At 40.6% G+C, this 21,856-nt stretch overlaps 1 protein-coding gene across 1 annotated transcript in view; it reads right to left on the bottom strand.

Moving 5' to 3' along the window:
• Window positions 1–982: 982 nt before the first annotated feature.
• The window catches only part of Adsl (adenylosuccinate lyase), a 341,605-nt gene continuing 320,731 nt past the window's right edge, over window positions 983–21,856 (bottom strand). The window contains exons 2-9 of the mRNA XM_071588235.1: window positions 12,627–12,830; window positions 11,046–11,170; window positions 10,770–10,927; window positions 10,463–10,614; window positions 7,004–7,221; window positions 4,375–4,555; window positions 2,258–2,434; window positions 983–1,382 (exon numbers count right to left, since the gene is read on the bottom strand). Coding sequence (XP_071444336.1) covers window positions 1,293–1,382; window positions 2,258–2,434; window positions 4,375–4,555; window positions 7,004–7,221; window positions 10,463–10,614; window positions 10,770–10,927; window positions 11,046–11,170; window positions 12,627–12,830 — 1,305 coding nt within the window. The 3' untranslated portion in view covers window positions 983–1,292. The remainder of the gene's footprint in view (window positions 1,383–2,257; window positions 2,435–4,374; window positions 4,556–7,003; window positions 7,222–10,462; window positions 10,615–10,769; window positions 10,928–11,045; window positions 11,171–12,626; window positions 12,831–21,856) is intronic.

The following is a 21,856-nucleotide window of genomic DNA, read 5'->3' as shown; positions in this document are numbered from 1 at the left end:
ACAATTCTATGTTCCATGAAGCAATGATACCGGAAATGCTTAGTGTTAACCTTGGAAAATCAGGTTTACAGAACATGACCATGATTAAGGATACTTAATGAGAGGAAGCAATGCCCCAAAGAATGGTTTTCTGCTGGAAAAAGATTTTCTGGGTGGCTAGAGAGGAGGTTAATGAAGAGGAATGCCCTAGACTTCCATCAACAACAGTGTGATGAAAATGTACAAAAAGTGAGAGATATACTCTATTCCGATCACTGCCTGAGCGTCTGAATGTTAGAAGAAGAGTGCAATATTCCAAAAGCCACAGTGCATTGCATTCTTGAGGAAGATTTAGCCACGAGAAAGGTGTGAGCCAATATGGTCACCAAGGTGCTGTTTGGAAGATCAGAACTTGTGACCAAGTAGCTGGCCAAGCACAATGTGGCAACGCAGCTCTAGCCACCCTACACCCCCAATATGGCACCACCAGCCTTCTTTTTGCTCCCAAGAATAAAAGGAGCTTGAAAGGCAACCATTTTGGAATGCTGGATAAAGTCAAAGAGGCCGTGATGAGATGCCTGAGAGAGGTTCCCAACAGGAAGCATACTGCAACTGGCAGAGGGGCTGGCACCATTTAGTCAATGCATAAGGGTGCTATTTTGAAGAATATTAGTTTTGAGCTTTGACCTGTAATAAATGTTTTCCCAGGGTAAGTCTACTTATTTTCTGGACAGACCCTGAACTTTCAAAAGGGGCAGGAGAGAAGTAAGAAACTCTAAGTGACTTTTCTGACAAGGGATCCAAAATTTGGCTGAGCTTGTTTATACCACCACTATGATCACAGGTCAATTTTCCAAAAAGAGCAGTAAACTTGCATGATTCATTACGGAAAGAGAGGAGAAATCAAGACTTTTTTGAAAAGATATAATAATCGGAGGGAATGGAACTGAGGTTTGTAATTGTTTTTTAGTTTACCATTTTGAGTAACAAATTAATGTTTAATGGAATTTCTTTAATATTTCTCAGCAATTACAGAAAAATATTTACTTGTGACATACATTTATACCCATATTTTAACAACAAAGTACCAAAATAATGATAACATGAGCACTTTTAAGGAGCAATGCTAATTCTCAGCAATAAAAATGGAATATTATTATTTGAAGAAGAAGACGAAGAATACAAAATTAGAAATTATAAGGATTACATACCAAAGCATTGTAACTAAATGTAAAATAAATGGATAGATAAGACTCCATAATCATAATAGAGATATTAGAGATATGATGTCTAATCATATTAGAGATATGATGTTATATTTCCAGCAAAACTGCTTTGTTTTGAAGTTTTCCTTTGTACTTGCTCAAAACTGGATCAACTTCTTCTTTAAGAAACTCAGTAACCTGCAAAAATAATTAATCATGAGAGAGCCATAATCAGAAGACAAAGGCATTTGATTACATCAAGTTTCCTAGTCCACAAGTCTTCAATGATGTTTTTCACAAACATTAACTGACTTGACCCTTCTTCAATTTTTTATTTTTACTTTCCCTTTGATGGAAATTTAAAATCATCATCCACCTGCACTATTGATTTCATGAAGATTCCGTGAATAGACAAAAGAGTTTTTGTGATCAATATGTTTCTGTCATTCCCAAAATATTAGGACAATTATAAGGAAAGTATTTCTGGAGGATTCAGCATTAAAACTAAAGTCAGAAAATTTAATCTCTAAGAACCAGAGGTTCTCAACAAGGGAGTTATTCTCCACTTGGGTGAATTTCAGGACTTAAGGAAGGGATTAGGACCATCAATCAGCAAATTGTAATATCCCATAGGTTATATACAATCTATAAAATTTTAGTTTGTTTTCAATTTATTCTGGAACATTTAATAATGTGTATTGAATGACACAGTTTAAAATTGATGCATGAATATTAAATGAAAAGAAGTTTTCTATATCTCTTGGAAAGAGTTATCGTGATGTTACTCTATATCTTAGTATGATGTTATTAACTATGTTGCAAGGGGAGAGTGAAATAAAAAAGGTAGAGAACCACTGCTCTAGACCTTATAGTTTTTTTCTGTAAAAATTTTCCTCCTTAGGTATCTAAATATGTAGACAGATACATTTCTGTTACAAAATATTACCCTTCCACAAAGGAAGACGTATATTTCACAATAAAGTGATTTCTATTGAAACTTGTAAGAATGTAATGATTCAAGAAAAAATCATTACTAAACGGTCTGCTAGAACATACTCAAATTGCAGTCTTACTTGATCTGGTGCTCTTCCGATGAAAGTGCTTGGATCCAGAAGAGAATCAAGAATAGGGTGTATTGGTGCGAAATAAGGAGTCTTTCTGATTCTTTCAATCAAATCATTATCTAGTCCACGTTGCTTCACAGCAGCACCTGCTTGATGAGACAGCACTCTTATTTGTTCATGGCACTTCTGAAATAACATAATGGATATCTTATTTAGGGTCCAAAAAAGAGCCATTCAGCTAATGAGTTTTGCAAAACACAATGCCCCTTGCCATTCCCAGTTTAAAAAATTGGATGTATTTCCAGTGCCATGTATTTATATTTTTCATGCAGTAGTACGTACAAAAAGAAATCTATCCGAGTACATGAAAAATTGTGACATCCACATATATTCTACTAGGCAGAATGAGCAGCTGCACGTTTTATATGCACATACAAAATATGCAGGTGCTGGCCCAAATTTTATGGGCCTTCAACTTTACAATAAATTCCCAGCTGAGAAAAAGCTGGTCCATAAAAGTGTGGCTGCATTTATAGTCAATCTACTTAGGTTCTTAAAATTAAAAATCTTTTCTTCGATTGCTGAATTTCTTGATTATGCCTAATATGTCTTGTATACACGAATGTGTTTTGTCACTTTCCCCTGACGTGTCTTATATCAAGTGTAACAGTTGTAACTACTTGATCGCTGGACAAATAAAATGTATTATCATTGTTATTATTATCTTGTATTATAGAGGTAAAATGGATTAAGTGATGATCCTGGGTAGTGAATCAAGTATTTTATTACCATTACTGGTCACCTAGTTCTCTGATAAGATGTTTTTTGAAGACATCAGTGCTATTATGCTCCTCAGATTCAAGAAAAGGGTCCATAGGGATGGGAGTTGTCAGAAATTAAGGAGTGAGGAAAGACCTGTCAATAGCATTCACCTACTCTTAATGAAAATATCATGAGTACTAAATTAAATTATCACTGCAGGACTGAATGCTCTATTTGGAATACCAGCCAGGAATAAAAATCAATGAACAAACACTCCTTAGACTATCTGAAGTGCCTGGAAACAAGGGATGATGATATTAATAATGTAAAGTATTAAAAGCACAGGTAGAATGCACATACTCTCAAAGATGAGAAGGTGAGAAAAGAATATGAAAATACAGGTTGAACATTAGGTTAAAATATATATATATATCAGGACCTTTCATTAATTGGTTAACTTCTAACATTCATATAACCACTATATTTTCATGCCCAAAAGATGCACTGTGCAGGTTAGAATTTATGAGAAATACTTGGATCAGACAGAAAAAATATGAAGACTTTTAATGACTTTATGCAATAAAAATTAAATAATTGCATTTAAAAATCAGTAACTTCATGAACGTTTATTCATCATAGGTTCTAAGAAATTCATCATCAACTGCTGCTAAAATCATATGTACAGTTTCATCTTCACTTCCATCCAGCTTACTGCTATTCCCACATTAAAAACAAACACAATGGTATTCTCAATTCATAACTTCAAGTTAAAATGTAGTACTGCATAGCATTTTGTCTATTTAGTTATTTTAATTTTAACTTGTTATGCAATACTTAGTTCCTGTGTGTAAAAGCTAATATGCAAACTCAATAGAAATGAACCTATTACTATTGAACAACATACTACTAAGGCCATGTGTCAGTAGACTGAGTTTATTATGTGAGACCTGATGCATTAGCAAAGGGGCAACATCCCTGTTAGCCCAAACCATAGATATTTTGCAGTAGCACCACATATGAGATGAAACAAATATGTAGCATACCTGTATTGTATAAATTTACAATTTATTTGGGAATTTTCTCAGGAGGTATTGTCAAGGAAATATAAAAAGCTGTATTGCTTACTACTGGCTCCAAACAGTGCTATTATCAAAATTACTAATTAAGGCACCCATTTTTTAGCCTGATGCAGGAAAAGTACATAATATTAAAGATAGTAAGTATTTTTCCCAACAAAATGGCTTACGTCTCATAGGACAAAGTTATACCCTCATACCCTCAGCACATAAGACACAGGTAAATTTTCGAGCAAACTTTGGAGTAAAATAAGGGCATAAAATGGGCCAGGAAACACTCTAACTCACCTGCCTGTCTTCTCCTGCTTTAACCATGGCCATGATTATATTCTCAGTTGACATGAAGGGAAGTTCCTGATTTATGTGGCGCTCAATAACTTTTGGATACACAATAAGGCCATCAAATATATTCTGCAATGTAACTAATATACAGTCGGCAGATAAAAAGGCTTCAGCTAGGGTAATTCGCCTGAGAAGATAAAAACATTATGAAACTTAAGAAATATTCACAAAGGTTGCGAATCCACACAGCTATTGACTCCTAATGAATTATTCAAGGATAATAAAATTTTTAGAAAACTTTAATTGGATTTCAACTTCTAAGAAATATTTAAAAGTAAACATAATTAAAATTAATGTGCAGAGAAATGAAAACATTGTTATTACCAAGGTTTTGCTGCTTCAAGCATCGTCAAGTGTGCATTAAATGGAATTGCATGCAAAATTTGAAGTTTGGGTTAGAAAAACTTACTTTTATTCATGTCTCTACTTGCTCCACAAATTATATGTTCAATTTATGCATTGGACATGCATCCCACATCTAAATTGTGAAATGGCTACCAGAAACCGGATTGATTTTTAAAAATGGGCATACTTAGCAAGTTCAATGTGAAAGCTTCCAAGAAATTTTTCATTTGTTTTGTGTGAGATAAGAGATCAGCTACTCCATGATGTCAATTCATAAACTGAGAATAGTTGGAGGTGGTTATGGTAAGTATAGACAGATAAATTAATCCACTTCTTAACCTAAAATTAAAAACTTAAAATCGAAAACATGCAACAACGGAAGCTTTAGGTCAGCCTTATTGTTATTTGTGTGCTAAGGCTACCTTCAAATTACAAATTCACATGTGGCCAGCATTAAAATTACAATAAATCAAAAACAATAAACAAATGACTCAAAAAGATAACAATGTCTCCATGCATAAATTTTAAAACTTTTACTGAAAATTGATTTCACAGAATGTTTGTCATATTATACCAACCCCTAGGGTACAAAGATGCCATTTGCAAGAACCCACGAGACCAATGCAGATGATACAAATCTTAACATGGTCAAAAAACTTTCTCATACTTTCCTATATTCTCTCTGTTCCCTTTATCACCACTACCTACACCTTAACATATGTTCAATGAGCTTCATGTCACTTTAGTACAGACTGACTCAAAACCTCCATTCATTAATTTTTTCTCTGAATAAACTTTCCCAGGGTTTGTCTATGCAATCAACCTGCTTTTTGCTTTTGTTTTTCTCAGCCTCTTACCTAAGTTCTCATTTGTATTGCATCAGTCCAAAACCTGAACTTTCCGGTATAGGAACTTCCCCATCATATCCCACCTTTTTTCACATGCATGTAATTTTCACCTGATTTACAGCGATATCATCAAACATACATATAGGTGAAATATAAATTAACTCTAAAGGCAATGGCATAGCACCAACTTATTTATACTTCCTCTTTTTTTGTAGGAAGGACTTATAAGGAATTTGCAAGGAATTAAATAATATTTTTAGCTAAATATTTAAGACCACTGTTGACCTTGTGAATCAATAAAGTAAATTCTCAATTATCCATACCAATATGAAAAAGTACAGAGAATTGAAAAAAGCAGATAACTGAAATATGAGGGAAATATGGTGGTGATATATACAGATTCAATTCACACGAGTCAAATAGTTTTTAAAATAAAGTGACTGTTATTAGGAAACAAATTAATCCTCCTTTTCATTCACTAATGACTGATTCGATTTTTTAGAAATGGAAAGTACATTTTTTTTTTAATTTTTCAGCCATTTTCATAAGTGCTGAATCATAGTTTTACAAGAACACAGAAGTATCATCAAGTGAACAGCAGAATGCACTGTCAGAAAGCTATACCAATTATGCAGGCAGGAAAAAATAAATGATTGGCAAAGGGAGTAGATTGACAGAAGGATCGCTGATACGGATTCCTATTCTTCATACGATACTGAATAAAATAATACAGTATAGATAGTTATTGACTTATTTGTTGTACAGTAAAACAATATATTTTCTCAGCTAAAAGGAGAAATGGACTTCTCAGGGCTGCAAGGTGAAAGTGAGGGAAATGATAATGGGTAGGTGTTTAAAGTACAAAAATGTTTAAATGTTGACAACTTTTGGTTTTGTGATCATGAATAAAACCATTTAAGAGAGTTGAAGTATTTCCAACTTGCATCTTTTTTAAAAAGCATATCAAAATTTCAAAGCATTTAATTATCCTAACTATTGTAATTTTATTACAATTTTGAGGTGCCGGGAGGAGAGAAGAGAGCATGGATAATCTGCACATGTATAATCATGAGTTTACTGTAGGTACAGTAAACACATGATTATAATTAACTCATCTAGGAACTTTTTGATCAAATTGTGTTATTACTGTTTTTTGAAGTCCAAATAATCTTCTGCATTTTCTGCAGAATTAACTAAATTCAACATCAGATAAATATGTTTTTCATCGCCCATATCTCATCCTAATCGTAAATCATATGAAAATGATAAATTGCATAGAAAAGAGCTGAAAACAGATAAACAAACAAAAGAGAATAAATTCAAATGAGAACAGGTATGCAATAAATAAAGATAATGTAAGTGGACTTCAATAAATAAATGACCTGTTTGCACTATCATCAAGAGTGCGTTCCATCCACTGAGTAGCAGCAGTATTGTAGGCATTTGATGAGAGGGTAATCAGGTGGCGGGCAATGGCACAGCATCGTTCACTTCTCATTGGGTTTCGCTTATAAGGCATTGCACTTGAACCTATCTGAGTAGTCTCAAAAGGTTCTTCCAATTCCTTCATGTTTGCAAGGAGTCTAATGTCAGAGCATATCTAAGGGAAGAAAAGGATACCATTGTTTAGCATTACTAAGTGTAGTAAAACAATCAAACAGATAATCAAACCAGTAATAACAACAGAATGTTCAAATATTCATCCAGACTTACTGGATGAAATATTGTAATGATGGAGAGACTACAGAAATGCTAAGTTTTGACTTTGGGCTCCATGTTACAAAATTAAATTTGTTTCACTTAGGCCCAAATTCACTAATCTTTGATCCCCAATTACTTTCTAGACACTGATTCCTTTTATATTATTATTATACTTAACTAGTATTTTTTGATTAGCTGTTTGATGAGTACCTATTTTGATGACCATAAACTTGCCAATACATATGAAAATGGACATTTCTCACTTTGAATAATAGGAATATAATCAAGGATTGCAGTTCGAAGTGTTTGGCGATTAATCAGTTATTTTATAGTTGGAACTGTAGCATTACACGTATACAAATAAAAATAATTTAAGTGTTCAAAATTATTGCTTTTATTTAGTCAACAAAAGCCATTCTAAAAACAATAAGAAATGGAAATGCTTCTATTTTAAAGTATTAATTACTACCAATGAACTTCCATGCAATAAAAATGATAGCTTTAATAACTCTATTGTAGCCTACTGTAGCATTTCTATGGGTAGCAAGTATTTAATATAAGCCATTAATATTTTACTGAATCATATTAGTAACATAAAAATACAAATTCTGCCCTTCAATATAAAAAACACATGAATATTTCACTATTTGAATCATCATTATTTTAAAACTTTTAGCAAATAAATAGTAATATGTAATCATATTAAATAATGTCTGTTAATGTACTGAAAACAAATTACCGTATTTTCCCATCGATAACGTGGCATTATCAACACTAAAATGTTCATATGATGGAAAAAAATGACGACGTGCGTTATGTAAAATGAAAATTGAAAAAATCCAAACACTTACATACCTATGTACACAATAATTTAAAGAAGTCTCGCTACAAAAAAAATAGCCTTTGAGCATGCTTTTCTAATTGCATTCTATTTTATACAGATCTGCTACTGTTATAGTTATTTCATCTAAAAAATCTATGAGAAAAAGGGTGTGTGGTATCTATACAAATTCATGAGAACTACTAAGTTCTAGATGCGCGTCATACATAAGGTGCACGTTATCGATTGGAAAACACGGTGTATTCAATTTAAAAAAAGAAGGGCAGTGCCTCAGTCAAAACCTCTGCTCAAAAGGCCAACCCATAGAAAGGGTACACAGCATCAAATTTTTTTAGGTTTGCCTATTGATAATTCCTTAAATTGAGGGATTCATATACACCAATGGCCTATGTTCCACTTTGACAAATAGTGGATTAATTCTAAGAAGTCTCACAAACATTGCAAATTTAAATTACTGAAAATACTTTACTAAGGCAACGTTCAGTGACATATGAGGTACCGAATTGTTTTTTTTTTGGGGAGCATCACCTGGCTCTGTAGAGTTTTTATAATACAAAAAAGATGCATTAGGTATATAGCAAAAATACCCCCCCATGGCACAATTGCAAACCTTATTTTAAAGAATTGAAAATTCTAACTTTACCTTGCCTGTGTATTTATTACTTATGCTAAGTAAACATGAAACAACAAATCCCCAATGCTCAAGTACATGGGCATAACACTCGACAGAGTATCAATGTAGATTTATTCTACCACTCTTCTGCTATGTATAATAAGAGTCCCTTTCATGTGGCCATCATAATTTTTAACTATCTGCCCCCAGGCATAAAGTCTGCTCCTTCTAGGGATACATTTAAGAAATATCTGAAGCATTTTCTGATAGATAAATTCTATTATAGCGTGGAAGAGTTTCTGAAGTCTTCAGCACGCTGAAGCAGTTGTTTGTTTGTTCTATGACTTATCCCATATTTTACTTAGTAAAGTCCTGGGACCAATAAATATTACTATTATTACTACATCTTAGTAGCTACATACATACACATGTACATTTCATAGTCTTTAAAATTCAACTGTTCAAAGATTTGATAGGATGGTGCAAAAGCTTCTCAAACTTCATTGAAGTGAAAAGTACATTGAATGAATTTGAATAATACTAGGACAACTATAGTAAAATTTACTTTTAGTTAAAATCAGCAATATTAAATCAGGGTAGTAAAAAGTCCAGCATTACATAACCACTTATTTAAGCAAAAATTTCTGACAAATAATTAAAGAGGAAGATGAATAACACATTTGTACTCCTATTTATAATACAAAAATAATTTATTTCAAATATTCATCACAGACTGCAATAACTTTCTGTAAATTTTTGGCCATACTCTCAAGGTTGAGAAATAATTTGCGAAAACCCATTTCTCCGGGTAAACTTTTATCCAGGAGAGCCATAAACCATTATTTTATGACAAAAATGTCTGCTTAGACTGCTTAGACTTAGACTTAACACTACAAAGATATTTCTATATGGTAACTTTGAACCACCAGAGTGCACCTGACGGAATCATTCTAAATTTAAGTGGCAGCGCCACTAATATGGCAGTGATATTGGCATTAAAGTTGTTCCAAATATTTGAATTAGAATTTTTCTTAGTTGCAATATTTTCCAGATAATCATAGAATGTTTGGATAGTCTAAGCACTATGATTCTAATTAGACTGCAGAGGTCTTAATGGTCATGTTGACACCAGATCCAGAGAGCTCATTGGTGTTTGCTATGTGTCCTAAAGCTCATCAAAGTTTTGCCTAGGAATATCCGTAAATAGAGCTGCATCTCTGCATGAGATGTGTAATACATGTATGTTTCATCCAAGAAGGTAGTGACTTTGCAATGGAAGATAGAGTTACCTGAAAACAGAATTTAGGAATTGGGTCAGTCAGAGGTTTCCACCATTTTGCCTGAATGTTGGAGTGTTTTACAATGGTAGAAGTGTGATCCATAACTATAGGGGCTAGTTAGATGTAATTAAATCCAGACCCAGCAATGAGGGAGCAAGAAAGGAGTAAAGTGATTATGCGAGCTCTGCTGACATAATTAGATTAGCCAAGAGAAAAATTGAATGTTGACCTGCTTCAAACCAACCTGAAGATTAATGACCCATGATGATGATGACATAAAAATAATTTATCCGGCACATATCGAAATAAAAGCGAAACCATCACAAAATTATAATAACTTCACTGCACATGTGCACCTGCTAACTCTGACCATAAGACAACACTTCAGAACCATGTCAGTACTTACCTTGTGTACAGATGCTCCTAAGCTGCTGAGGCATGAAACAACTTCCACGTCTACCTTTCTTGTGTATGTTTGGCCAGAAATTATAAAGCCACTTTCAAATTTGGCCGCTTTTGTCACATACTCATCCAATTTTTTAACTTTAGCACTATCCCCTGCGATGGAAGTTTTGAAGCAAAATCAGTCACGAAATAAAACATTTACGATGAAAAAAATCAAGCATTTCAGAATAAAATAATTTTTCCATTTGAAATGGAAAATAGTACGTTTCCCTGAGAGTAATTAGAAATAAGTCAGGAAGCCATAATACCATTAAAGAGCTGCAAAAAAGATGCCTGCGTTCCAGTGGTCCCCTTCACACCTCTGAAACGTAAATCTCCTTTAACTCTTCTCATGGCTCTTTCATCCATGAGCAGATCTTGAATCCATAAACAAGCTCTCTTTCCTACAGTAGTGAATTGAGCAGGTCTGCAAATGAAAAGGGAATATCATAGCACAGCATAATCTATGAGCATGCTATCAATTTGTCAATTTAAACTCCCTCAGTTATAAGACAGGACAAATTTAACCATGGACCATTACTTACTGAAGATGAGTAAATCCTAATGTTGGTAGGCTCTTGTATTGCTCAGCAAAATTAGTAAGTCGCTGAATGCTTGAGGCTAGTTTTGGCATAAGAATGTCCAGTCCATCTCGGATTATTATCAAATCCTGTAAAAGAAAAAAATGTAATTAGAGACATGAGAGTTTTATCAATTTTGATGATTCTTTAAAAAATGTTTACAAAGCGATTAAATGACTTATTTTTTCTCATTTAAAACTCCTTTAAAACCTCGGGGGCTGGGAGAGATGCGAAAATAGAAAAAAAAGCATAATATAATTCCCCCTGTACTTATATGAAATGAAATAACATGGTTTAAAAGAAGGAAGACAAATTTTACTGATAACTCAAAAATTGTGTTCTCCTTTCGAAAGTTTATATAAAATTTTACCTAACTTTTCTATAAATTTAAAGTTTTTTGGTGAAAATGGCAAGGGTAGTAAACATTTAATGATTTCATAAAAGAATTAAGGATGAAACAAATATCTTTCTTGCAAATTTTGTGCATGTGAAAAAGTCTACCCAGAAATTTCCTCCGGTAAACAATGGGGAAACATTATAACCAAGGAAATTCAAAAAAAGAGGCCAACATTTTTGGCATTATCTAATCTACATTTTTGGCATTATCTAATCTATAATTTTGTAATATTTTGAATCTCAGTCAGCTCCTAGTAGGACATTTTGTTTGGTATAATGACCTGAAATTCTAGAATCTAAAAGAAGACAGCAAATCTTTTGTTCAAAATTTTTATTTTTCTCTATTTAGTAGCGTCCTGTGATCTACCACCATGCCAAATTTCAAAGCCCATTGTTGTTTTGGTTCAAATTGCTGGCCATTTTTTTCGGTCCGCCTTGGTGTTTCAATAAGAACCTGTACCTGTACCTCCTCCGCACTTTTTTCCTCCTTTTTTTCGACCCTTTCCTTATTTCAAGCTGGTTAGAAGTCCGATGGATCTCGTGTGTGTCAATGTGAGTGCAACAGAATTAAAATGGCCAAAGTGGCAAGACATTAATGGACCTATTTCACAACACACAATTTAACTGGCATATAAATGGCATCGTTTCCATCGACTGAAAAATCACGCGGTAAAAACGAAAAAATAAGAAAAATCTAAAATTTTATGCCGGCATGGTCAGTCAGCTCTGTGGATATCTAAATTAAATCATCAGCAAAACAAGTGCCGACAGTGACATTAGTTTTTCTTACATTCATTGGATTTGCATTCCGAAATGGGATCGGACATAGGGGTCGTTACATTTTTAATATAACGCTCCTCGATAAATTGTTTAATCGGAGAAAAACGACAGCCGTCTCCAAACCTTCGAGCTCCCTCTTCTAATTGCCTGAATGTTTCAATGGTTCCCGGGCCACTGTTAAAGGTTTTGGGCTCAGTTCAACATTGGGTGAGGGGGAAGAAGAATAGCGATGGGAGAATTTGTGTAGCATTCACTCTGGATCAAGTTTGGGATTTTTTTTTGAGAGATTCGCAAATGTTTTAGGACCCCAACATGAAGATTCAAGTCCATCGACAGGATGACCCAAACCCTCGTTCATTCAATCATCACCGTGTTGTCCCCGACGTAGCACGATGTCGCCCCCAGGTGGATGATCGGGGCGGCCTTCGGGCACATAGCGGCGAAGACATGCACATGGGCCATCACGTCATGCCTCGTCTTCTTCTCCTCCTCTGCGGCACCCTTGAAGTCGATGTCGTGAAGATGATTGCTCATTTCTTCGAGTTGCTCATCGGTGATGTCAATCCCCAATTTCTACGAAAGAAAGTGAGAACATAATTAGCAAAAGATATGAATATGATAATGTTCACGACGGTGGATATGGATGTGGTAATGCGCACGAGATTCTCAAGAGAGCGCCTCGCAGGCGGTGGTGGGTGAAGTGATAGACATTGGATTGCTAAAGCACAATATAAAATAGTTAATCTGCCGGTTAAGGTATGCTATGGGTGGACAAAAGCTAACAAATAATTCTATTGTCTCTCATAAAAAACGCAACATCCTACTCTAAAATAGGCCCCTCTTCAACTCCATATACATACTTACTTCCTCCCTCCATTCCGTCCAACATCCTTATCCTATTCCTGCCCCTTCCTCGTTTGCCTAACACTCTTCCCTCTATCACAGTCTTCAATATCCCATTGCCTATCATTATGAAAGATCTGGTGCTTTCCCGGCGTATTCGTTGGGTGAATTCTTCTCGGGTCTTCCACCGGGTCAATGGCTCCATAGCTGCCGACGTTTCGATTCCCGACTCGGTCATCGTCATCAGAAGCCCTGATGACGATGACCGAGTCGGGAATCGAAAAGTCGGCAGCTATGGAGCCATTGACCCGGTGGAAGACCCGAGAAGAATTCACCCGCCTATCATTATGCTTTGCATCCATTTTTTCTGTTTCCTTAGGATTTCTCCCTACAATCCCCTCTACTCCCCCTTCATACTCCTCCACTCCCTCATGTATTTTCCTTTCTGTCCACTTCATCTTCTCCATTCTTCTCCACACCCACAATTCAAAAGTCTCCAGTCTACACCTATCATTCTGTTTCAATTGCCATATTTCTGCACATAACTACGCCCCATATCAAAGTTTCAACGAATCTTTTCTTAACATCATTACTTAACGCCCGTCCTCAATCCTCTCATCCTTTTGAAAGCTTCTTTGCCTAGCGCAATTCTTCTCCTTACGTCCATCCTACGTCGACCATTTTGGTCCAAAAAACTTCCGAGATTCGTAAACTGTTCCACCTGCTCTAGTTTTTTCCGTCCTATTTTAACGTTTAACTTAGCCTCTTTCTTTCTGGAAAATCGCATAACTTTTGTTTTCTTTATATTTATTCTCATCGCATGTCTAACGCAATGAATTTCGAATGCCTTCAGCAATGCTTACAACTCCTTGGCTGACTGATAAACTAAAGCTTGGTCATCAGCAAACATAACTCATTTTACGAAATCTCCTCCGACTTTCATCCTTACCTCCAGTTCTTCCCATACCTCTTTAATCATTTCCTCCACATAAACGTTGAACAGCACCGGTGATAATGAGCAACCCTGCCTTACTCCTATTCCTAACATTGCCCATCCGGACTCTCACTTCATTCGTACCTGAGTAGTATGGGACTGGTTATATAATTTAATGAGAACATACCATGGACAAAATAGTTGACCAAATTTGAGTGAGTTTCAAAACTTTCAAATTTACATAAGCGCTAAAGTAACCTTATACCTCGTAATCACACGGTAAACGTGCAATTCAACATATAATTGAATTTTAAGTCAACTTTTAATGTATATTAATCCTCATATTATGGCTACTTTATCACTAAGTAATGTCCACCATAAAGAGAATAAATGTAGAAAATGTCATCCAATGAAGCGACTTAAAAATAGCAATCGACATCAGCTAAATAAGAGATAAACCTCATTTTATACATTAAAATTGCCTGATCATAGCCATAATCCTTTATCTCATTATATGTACGTTGCAGAACCCAGTTAGGTTTCATATTTTTAGGGCTCTTTGGAATAAATCAATATTTACACCGGGTGCGATTGGAATACAAATTTTAATGGGATAATTATTATTTTATAACCGCTTCATATATAATTAAAACCTATACATTTAGAATTATACATTATAAATTATAAAATTTTACATAAAGTCTACACAGAACAAACTCTCAGCTGACCGGCTAACTCTGAGCTCTTCATGCTTAACCATGATGAACTAACCAATGCAGAAATAAACCACGGGTTGGTACAAGGGTGGCCCCAGAAGTACCTGACCCAACAAAGAAAACACAAAAATTTTAGAAGAAAATGTCTTTATTTGTCAACATAATTTCCTTTCAGCTCTATACACTTTTCTCAGCGATTTTCCCACTTTTATTCATGAATGAATTTTGGCCATTGTAATAACGGATTTGTGAGATTCATTGTCTTGATGAAACAACACTTTCTTCTTGGCCCAATGCGGCCGCTTTTGCTTGATTTCTTCGATCAAAAGTTCACATAATACTCGCCGCTGATAGTTTTTCTTTTTTCAAGAGAGTCGACGAAAATTATTCCACGCGCATTCCCATATAGAATCCTAGCACCTCCCCCTAGAATCATTCTTTTTCAGTTTGGTAATGCCAAATGTATGAGGATAGTCCCAGAAGTACCAGACCCAACAAAGAAAATACAAAAATAATAGAAAAAATGTATTTATTTTTCAACATAATCTCATTTCAGCTCTATAAACTTTTCCCAGCGATGTTCAATAAGTTTGATACCCTTTTTATTATAAGAACTGTCTTGCTCCTTAAAATAGCCATTAACTGCCGACCTCACTTCTCCACGGTTGAAAAATCTGTAACCACCGAGCCATTTTTTTCAAATTTGCGAACAGAAAATAATCCGAGGGGGGGGCTAAATCTGGCGATTAGGGTGCATGAGGCATCAATTCAAACTTTAATTGATGAATTTCGGCCATCGCAATAACGGATTTGTGAGCTGCTGCACTGTCCTGATGAAACAGCACTTTCTTCTAAGCCAAATGCGGCCGCTTTTGCTTGATTTCTTCGCTCAAACGTTGTAATAAGTTTGCATGATACTTGCCGTTGATAATAGTTTTTCCTTTTTCAAAATAGTCAATGAACATTATCCCACATGCATCCCAAAAAACCGACGTCATGACCTTGCCTGCAGATGAAATGGTCTTCGCCTTCTTTGGAGTGGGTTCTCCCATTTGAGTCCATTGTTTTGATCGTTCTTTTGCCTCGGGTGTGAAGTAATGGACCCATGTTTCATCCACGGTTATGAAACGGCGCCAAAATTTTGCTTTGTTGCTGTGAAACTTCGCTAAACACTCCATTGAAACATCTTCACGACACTGGTTTTGCTCGAGTTCGAGAAAAAGCGGCACCCATCTTGCACACAGCTTTCTCATTTCCAAATTTTCAGTAAATATGCGCGGTACCGCACTTTTTGAAATGCCTCCTATGTCTGCTAGCTCGCGCACTTTCAGTTTACGATCATCCGGTGTCATTTTGTGGATTTTCTTCACCGTTTCTGGAGTCGTCACCTCATTTGGTCGACCAATGCGATACTCGTCTTGACAGCTCTTACGGCCTCGTTTAAACTCTGCTACCAAATATTTTACCGTTGTAAACGAAGGAGCAGACTCATTCAGTAATTCTCGTGGACGGACCCCCGTTACTCCGGTCGGGGCTCCACTGTGTTGCCTTTCCAGCCGCCTAGGCTTCTAAGGCAGGGCGTCGTCTTCTGCGTTGTCACGGCGTTCTGGCGATCCCTGCTACTGAAGCCTGGGCCTCTTCTTCGCTGGGAGGGCATCTTGGCGATCCATGCTCGCAATGGGGCGCTTATAGCGGTCCCACGTTGAAACCTGGATCTCTCCGAGGCGTCGGATGGTGGCGACGTCTGAATCCGCAGCCCTCTCGAAGAATCTTCGAGACAGCTCCGGAAGAAGGACGTTCAGAGGTTCCATGTTCCCGTCCTGGTGCATCTCTTCCACGCGGGCGTAGCGCCCGCATCCCAAGATGCACCGTAGCGCAGAGTTCTGCACCACTTGGATGAGAGCGAGGGTAGACTTCGGCACTCCTGACCATACCGGCGCTGCATACGTGATGACAGGCAACACGCACGCTCGGTACAGTCGACGCTTCGTTTCCGAGCTCAGGACCCCCGGACGAATAATCGGCCGAAGCCGGTTAAGCGCCGCGAAGGCCTTCCCTCGGACACGTCGCGCTTGGGCGTTCCAAAGGAGTTTCCGGTCCATCAGCACTCCGAGGTAGAGAACCTCGGATTCCCACGGAAGGGTGACTCCATTCACCGACAGCTCCTCTTCTGTCGGCGCTCCTCTGCCGGTATGGAAGACGATTGCCTTCGTTTTCCCGGCATTGACTGCAAACCGCCAGCGACGATACCACGAAAGTAGCTCGTCGACGACGATCTGCAGCCTCTCCACGGCGAAAGATATTCGCCGGGAGCTGCACAGGAGCGCCGCGTCGTCCGCGTATAGTGACAGGACCTCGTGCCTCCCATGACTCCTGGGAATGTCATGGGAGAAGATGTTGAATAATACTGGCCCGAGAACCGAACCCTGGGGGACACCAGCGGAGATCCGGTGCACCCCAGAGAACGAGTCAGACCAGGAAACGACGAAGGTCCTGTCTCTTAGGTAGGAGCGGATCACCTCGATGATCCACGTCGGGAAGTGGAGTCTCCGCATCTTCAACAGCAGTGCCTGGTGCCAGACGCGGTCAAACGCCTTGCTGACGTCGAAAAATGCGCCTGCCACCGACATCTTCCTGTTGAAGGCGTCCGTGATGAAGTCCGTGGTTCTCACCAGCTGATGGACCGTGGAATGCCGCTCTCGGAAGCCGAACTGCTCATCCGGGAGGATGTCAGCCTCTCGGACGAAACCTACTATCGGCTCCAGCAGAAGTCTCTCGTACATCTTCCCGAATCCGTCGAGTAGAGAAATGGGCCGGAAGTCTCCGGGTCCCACCTCCGTCCTCGACGTCTTCGGGAGACATATGATCCTCGCTCTCTTCCAAGTGGTCGGGAAATAGGAAATCCTGACGCAGCCGTTGTAGATGCTGGTCAGGTACGCCACCGCTGCATTCGGAAGTTCCCGGATGACGATATTGGGTATATCGTCATTTCCCGGGGCTTTCCTCTTGCGTAAGCAGCGTATCGTGCCCAGAACGTCCTCCTTCCGGAACTGGGGAGCAGCCTTAGCATCTTCAGGGGCAGCATTCACCGCTTCCTCCGACACCGCGATCTCCTCCTCGATGGCCGCCGAATCCGCGTTCCCGGGGTTAGGACTGAAGGTGCCCTCGAGATAGGTCGCAAGCATTTCTGCCTTCGCCCCGGGAGATGTCGCCACCTCATCACCGCAGAATACGATGGGGTCCAGTCGCTGGCTTCCTCGCAGCTTCCTGCAGATCTTCCTGATCTCTTCCATGTCCTCCGCGCCATCCTCCCGCAAGAGATCTTCCCGTAGGTGCGCCTCCCAGTTGTCCGAGCGGACTTCCTGGAGGGCGCAGCGGACTTCCCGGTCAAGCGCATGTAGCTGCTGCCGAAGGTCGTCGGTCCTGTACCGCTGCCAGCGCCTGCGGATGTTATTCCGGCGCGTGATGAGTCCGCGAACCGGGGGAGGAAGCGGCACACGCAAGTAGTACGAGCGCCTCTCCCTTCTAGGAATCGCAGCCTCAATGGCAGCGGTGATGGTAGCAGTGAGATGACCGACCATTTGGTCTGCCATCTCCTCCGATGTTGGTGGAGTCAGTTCCCTCGGCAGCTTACCAGCGATGAGCCCTCGGAAGGTCTTCCAGTCCGCGGCACGAAGGTCAAGTTGAGATCTGGCTGGAATCACTGGAACTCTGGTCCCCAGCAGCAGGATGGTCGGGTTATGATCCGACGACAGTTCAACACACGAGTGCATACTGAGAGACGTCCGGACACCACGTGAGATTGCAATGTCAAGGACGTCTCCAAGCTGGTGCGTCGCCGTCGCCGGGCCAATCACCGTTAGTCCCTCGTCGTCTGCAAGCTCGCGGAGGGCTTGTCCTCTCGTGTTGAGAGACCTTGAATTCCAGGTGGGGTGCTTGGCGTTGAGGTCTCCCAGAATGATGGCCGGGCTGCCGTTTCCTAGTAGGTCCAGGATGAGATCCGGGTCCCAGGGCTTCCCTGGCGGGAAGTATAGGGAAGATATCCGGAGCCATCCTCCCCGCGTCCGGACGTCCACCGAGACAGCCTCCGCGTTCCGATGAGTGATCATTCGGCACGCTCGGTGTTCAATGTTATTCCGGACGAGGATGGCCGCACCTCCTGATGTTCGACCACCCTGGCGCTGAAGTTCCCGATCAGACCTGAAGATGGTCCAGCCGGGGAGTCTCCATGCGTCGGACGGACGGAGATGCGTCTCATTGATGGCTGCAACGGCAGCATTCTTGTCCTGGAGGAACGCCCGAAGTTCTTCACGACGGCGAAGAATGCCGTTGGCGTTCCACTGGACGAGCACTAGAGGGTCTCTACCCATGACTGGGTGAAGAAACCGATCTTGCGCTCGCCAGTTCCTCCAGGAGTGAGAGGAGCAGGAGCCCTTGCTTGCTGCTGATGTACCGCCTCAGAGTCTTGGAGATCGTCGCAACTGTCACCCAAAGCTCCTGGTCCTCCTGCAGAGCAATGGAGGCGACGGGAGCGACAGCCGCGGAAGCAATCTCTGGGTCACGGGGAGCGTTGGTCCTGACAAGGGCCGTCCTTGCCTGGTCCGGGGGTGCGTCGGTCGGCGGTGTTTTGGCTGGCTTTTCCGCTGCAGCTTCCTCCTTCTTCTCCGCAGGAGCTAGAAGGGAGTTCTTCTTCTTCTTTTTGGAAGACTTAGAGGGCACAGGCTTGGCGGCGCCTGCCGGCGTCGACGTTCCCCGGTCCTCTGCCGTACTCTCCTTCTCCATTGTCCCCGGAAGGACTTCCCCTTTGACTTTCGGGGCCGAGGTTGACAAGTCCTCGGTCCTCTCTGTGCTCGGGGGAGGGGAAGAGATCTGGTACCGGGCGTTTGTCGCCGTGTCTATCTCCATTTGGTCCTGAGAAGGGCCTTTTAAGATCGTGGCGAAGGATTTTCCCCCCTCCACTTTCTTCGCTGCAGCCCTTGCCGGCACAGGTTTCTTCGCCGGCTTCCCAGCAGCCGGAGCAACCTTTCTTTTCGCGTCGCCGTTTTCCTTGTGGCGGCGGAAGGCCTCCATCACCACAGGACAGCGTCGAGCAACAGCAGCGTGGTCACCTCCGCAGTTTGCGCAGATGGCTGCGTCAGTCCTCCCCCTGGAGCACTCCTCCACTCGATGGGCTCCAGCACACCGAAGGCACCTGGTGGCGCAGCGACATGCAAGGGAAATGTGCCCGAAGCGCATGCAGTTATTGCACTGCAACGGGCCACCTCCCCCACGGCACTGTTCCACCGTGACGAAGCAGTAGTGCAGCTTTCGGATGTCCCTTGGCTGCACTGCTCTCGGCGTCCTCACGACATTCGCCACGAGGCGATCAATGGGGACCGGTTTCCCAGCCTCCATGACCGTCAGGCGACGAAGGCTTCTGACGACGTAGCCAAGTGACTGAAGGGCCGCAGTCACCTTGTCATCGCTGACCCACCGAGATACGCCCTTGATGAAAAGCTTCACCCCGGGAATTCTCTCGATGGGCTGAGTGTGGTATTGGATCCTCAAGGAATCCAGTACCGCAGTCGCCTTTCGGTGACCCTCAATGGTCTCGGTGACGAGTCGGATGGAAGATCGCCTGACCTCCAATCCAAACTCGTCCCCGAGTTCCTTTTCCAGTCGCTCGATGAGCCCCTGGACGTCCGTGACGCCATACAGCACAATGGGAGGCGTCTTCCTTTTTGTCACCGTTGGTGCTCCTTCGGTGGCAGCAGGCCTCGGGATGGCGTCGTCCGTAGGGGTTGACGTCTTCTTCTTCTTTTTCTTTGAGCCGACGACGGTAAAACCGTCGCCCGACTCGTCGCCCGAGTCCAGGGCTCGGGCAGCTCCCTCCTCATCACCTGGGAGCGCCGAAGACGAAGTTGGTTGCGAGGAAACCGGCAGCACCGTTTTTCTCGCTTCCTTCTTCCTCTTGGCGGTCTTGCGACCTTGCTGGTCGTCAACTCCAGTTTGGTCCTGAAAAGGGCCGCTGGAGCTATCCTGTGTCACCGTTGGTGCTGGATCTGTTTTTGTGGCAGGTACGTTGCCAGCGGTCTCTTTTGGTTTCGCCGTCCACGGGATCGGGGAAGCCGACGCTGGCGCCGACTCCCCTCTCCCGAACACACGACGAAGGTCCTCAGGAGACACAATTCCAGACGACGACGTCCTGTCGCCAGTTGATGCTGTACGGCGATGCCCCTTCGTCCTCTCCTGAGGCAACGCGAGCGCTGAGTCGGCCTTAACTGCACGAGGCATAGCGGGCTCTCCATCAGACTCATTCAGAGCAGTTCATCTTTTATATTGGTTGGCCTGAGTCCTTTAAAATACAGGTATTGTATCAAACAACGATGACCAATTTACTCCACACAATTTACTCACAAATTTACTGAAAACGTTCCCTATTGATGGCTTCCAAACAAATACTAAACAACGTGGTGTCTTCAAACTGGAAACATGTGCTTTATAGATTACATCATGTCTAAAACAGTGATATTTTTTCAAACAACTACCGCCATCTCTAGGTCAGGCCGGTCACTCATGGGACCACCCTCGTCCGAGGAGAAAAGAAAGAGAGAACCAAATTACGATTGGCGTCAAATATTTTCTGTACATTTTCATTTAGTTCACGGTGAAATTGTGGAAAATTTAATAATTGAAAATTAAAACACAGCAGAACGTGCCAACGGCGGAATCGCAGGGAACCTCTTGAAATTTCCGGAATGCATACGTTTTCCAACTTATAAGTAATGAAATGGACGTCCTCGCGAAAACTAAAAATATGAAAGGCATCCATTCATTTTAATTTAATAATATTTCTTTTAAAACATTAACAACCCAGAAAATAAGTAATTTATGGGGGTTTACGATCATAGATTGGTGTTGACTTTAACTCCAAGCTTTGACTTCAAGTATACTTCGTGCAAAAATTGTCTGAAATTTTACTCCAGACTTAAAACGGATTCCAATGCAGCTGATTGATAGGCTTGACATAGGCTAAGTTTCATGATTCCCATCAGCGTTCCGTGGATTCCGCCTTTTAGAGTGGCTTATTTGGTAAGAAAACGTTCCATTTATATTTTAGGAATCCT

This window comes from Hetaerina americana, unplaced genomic scaffold (assembly GCF_022747635.1).
Source record: "Hetaerina americana unplaced genomic scaffold, ioHetAmer1.1.p SCAF_3, whole genome shotgun sequence".
In the NCBI taxonomy this organism is placed as follows: domain Eukaryota; kingdom Metazoa; phylum Arthropoda; class Insecta; order Odonata; family Calopterygidae; genus Hetaerina; species Hetaerina americana.
The sequence above is the reverse complement of the archived record's forward strand: the minus strand, read 5'-3'. Positions and strand labels throughout refer to the sequence as shown.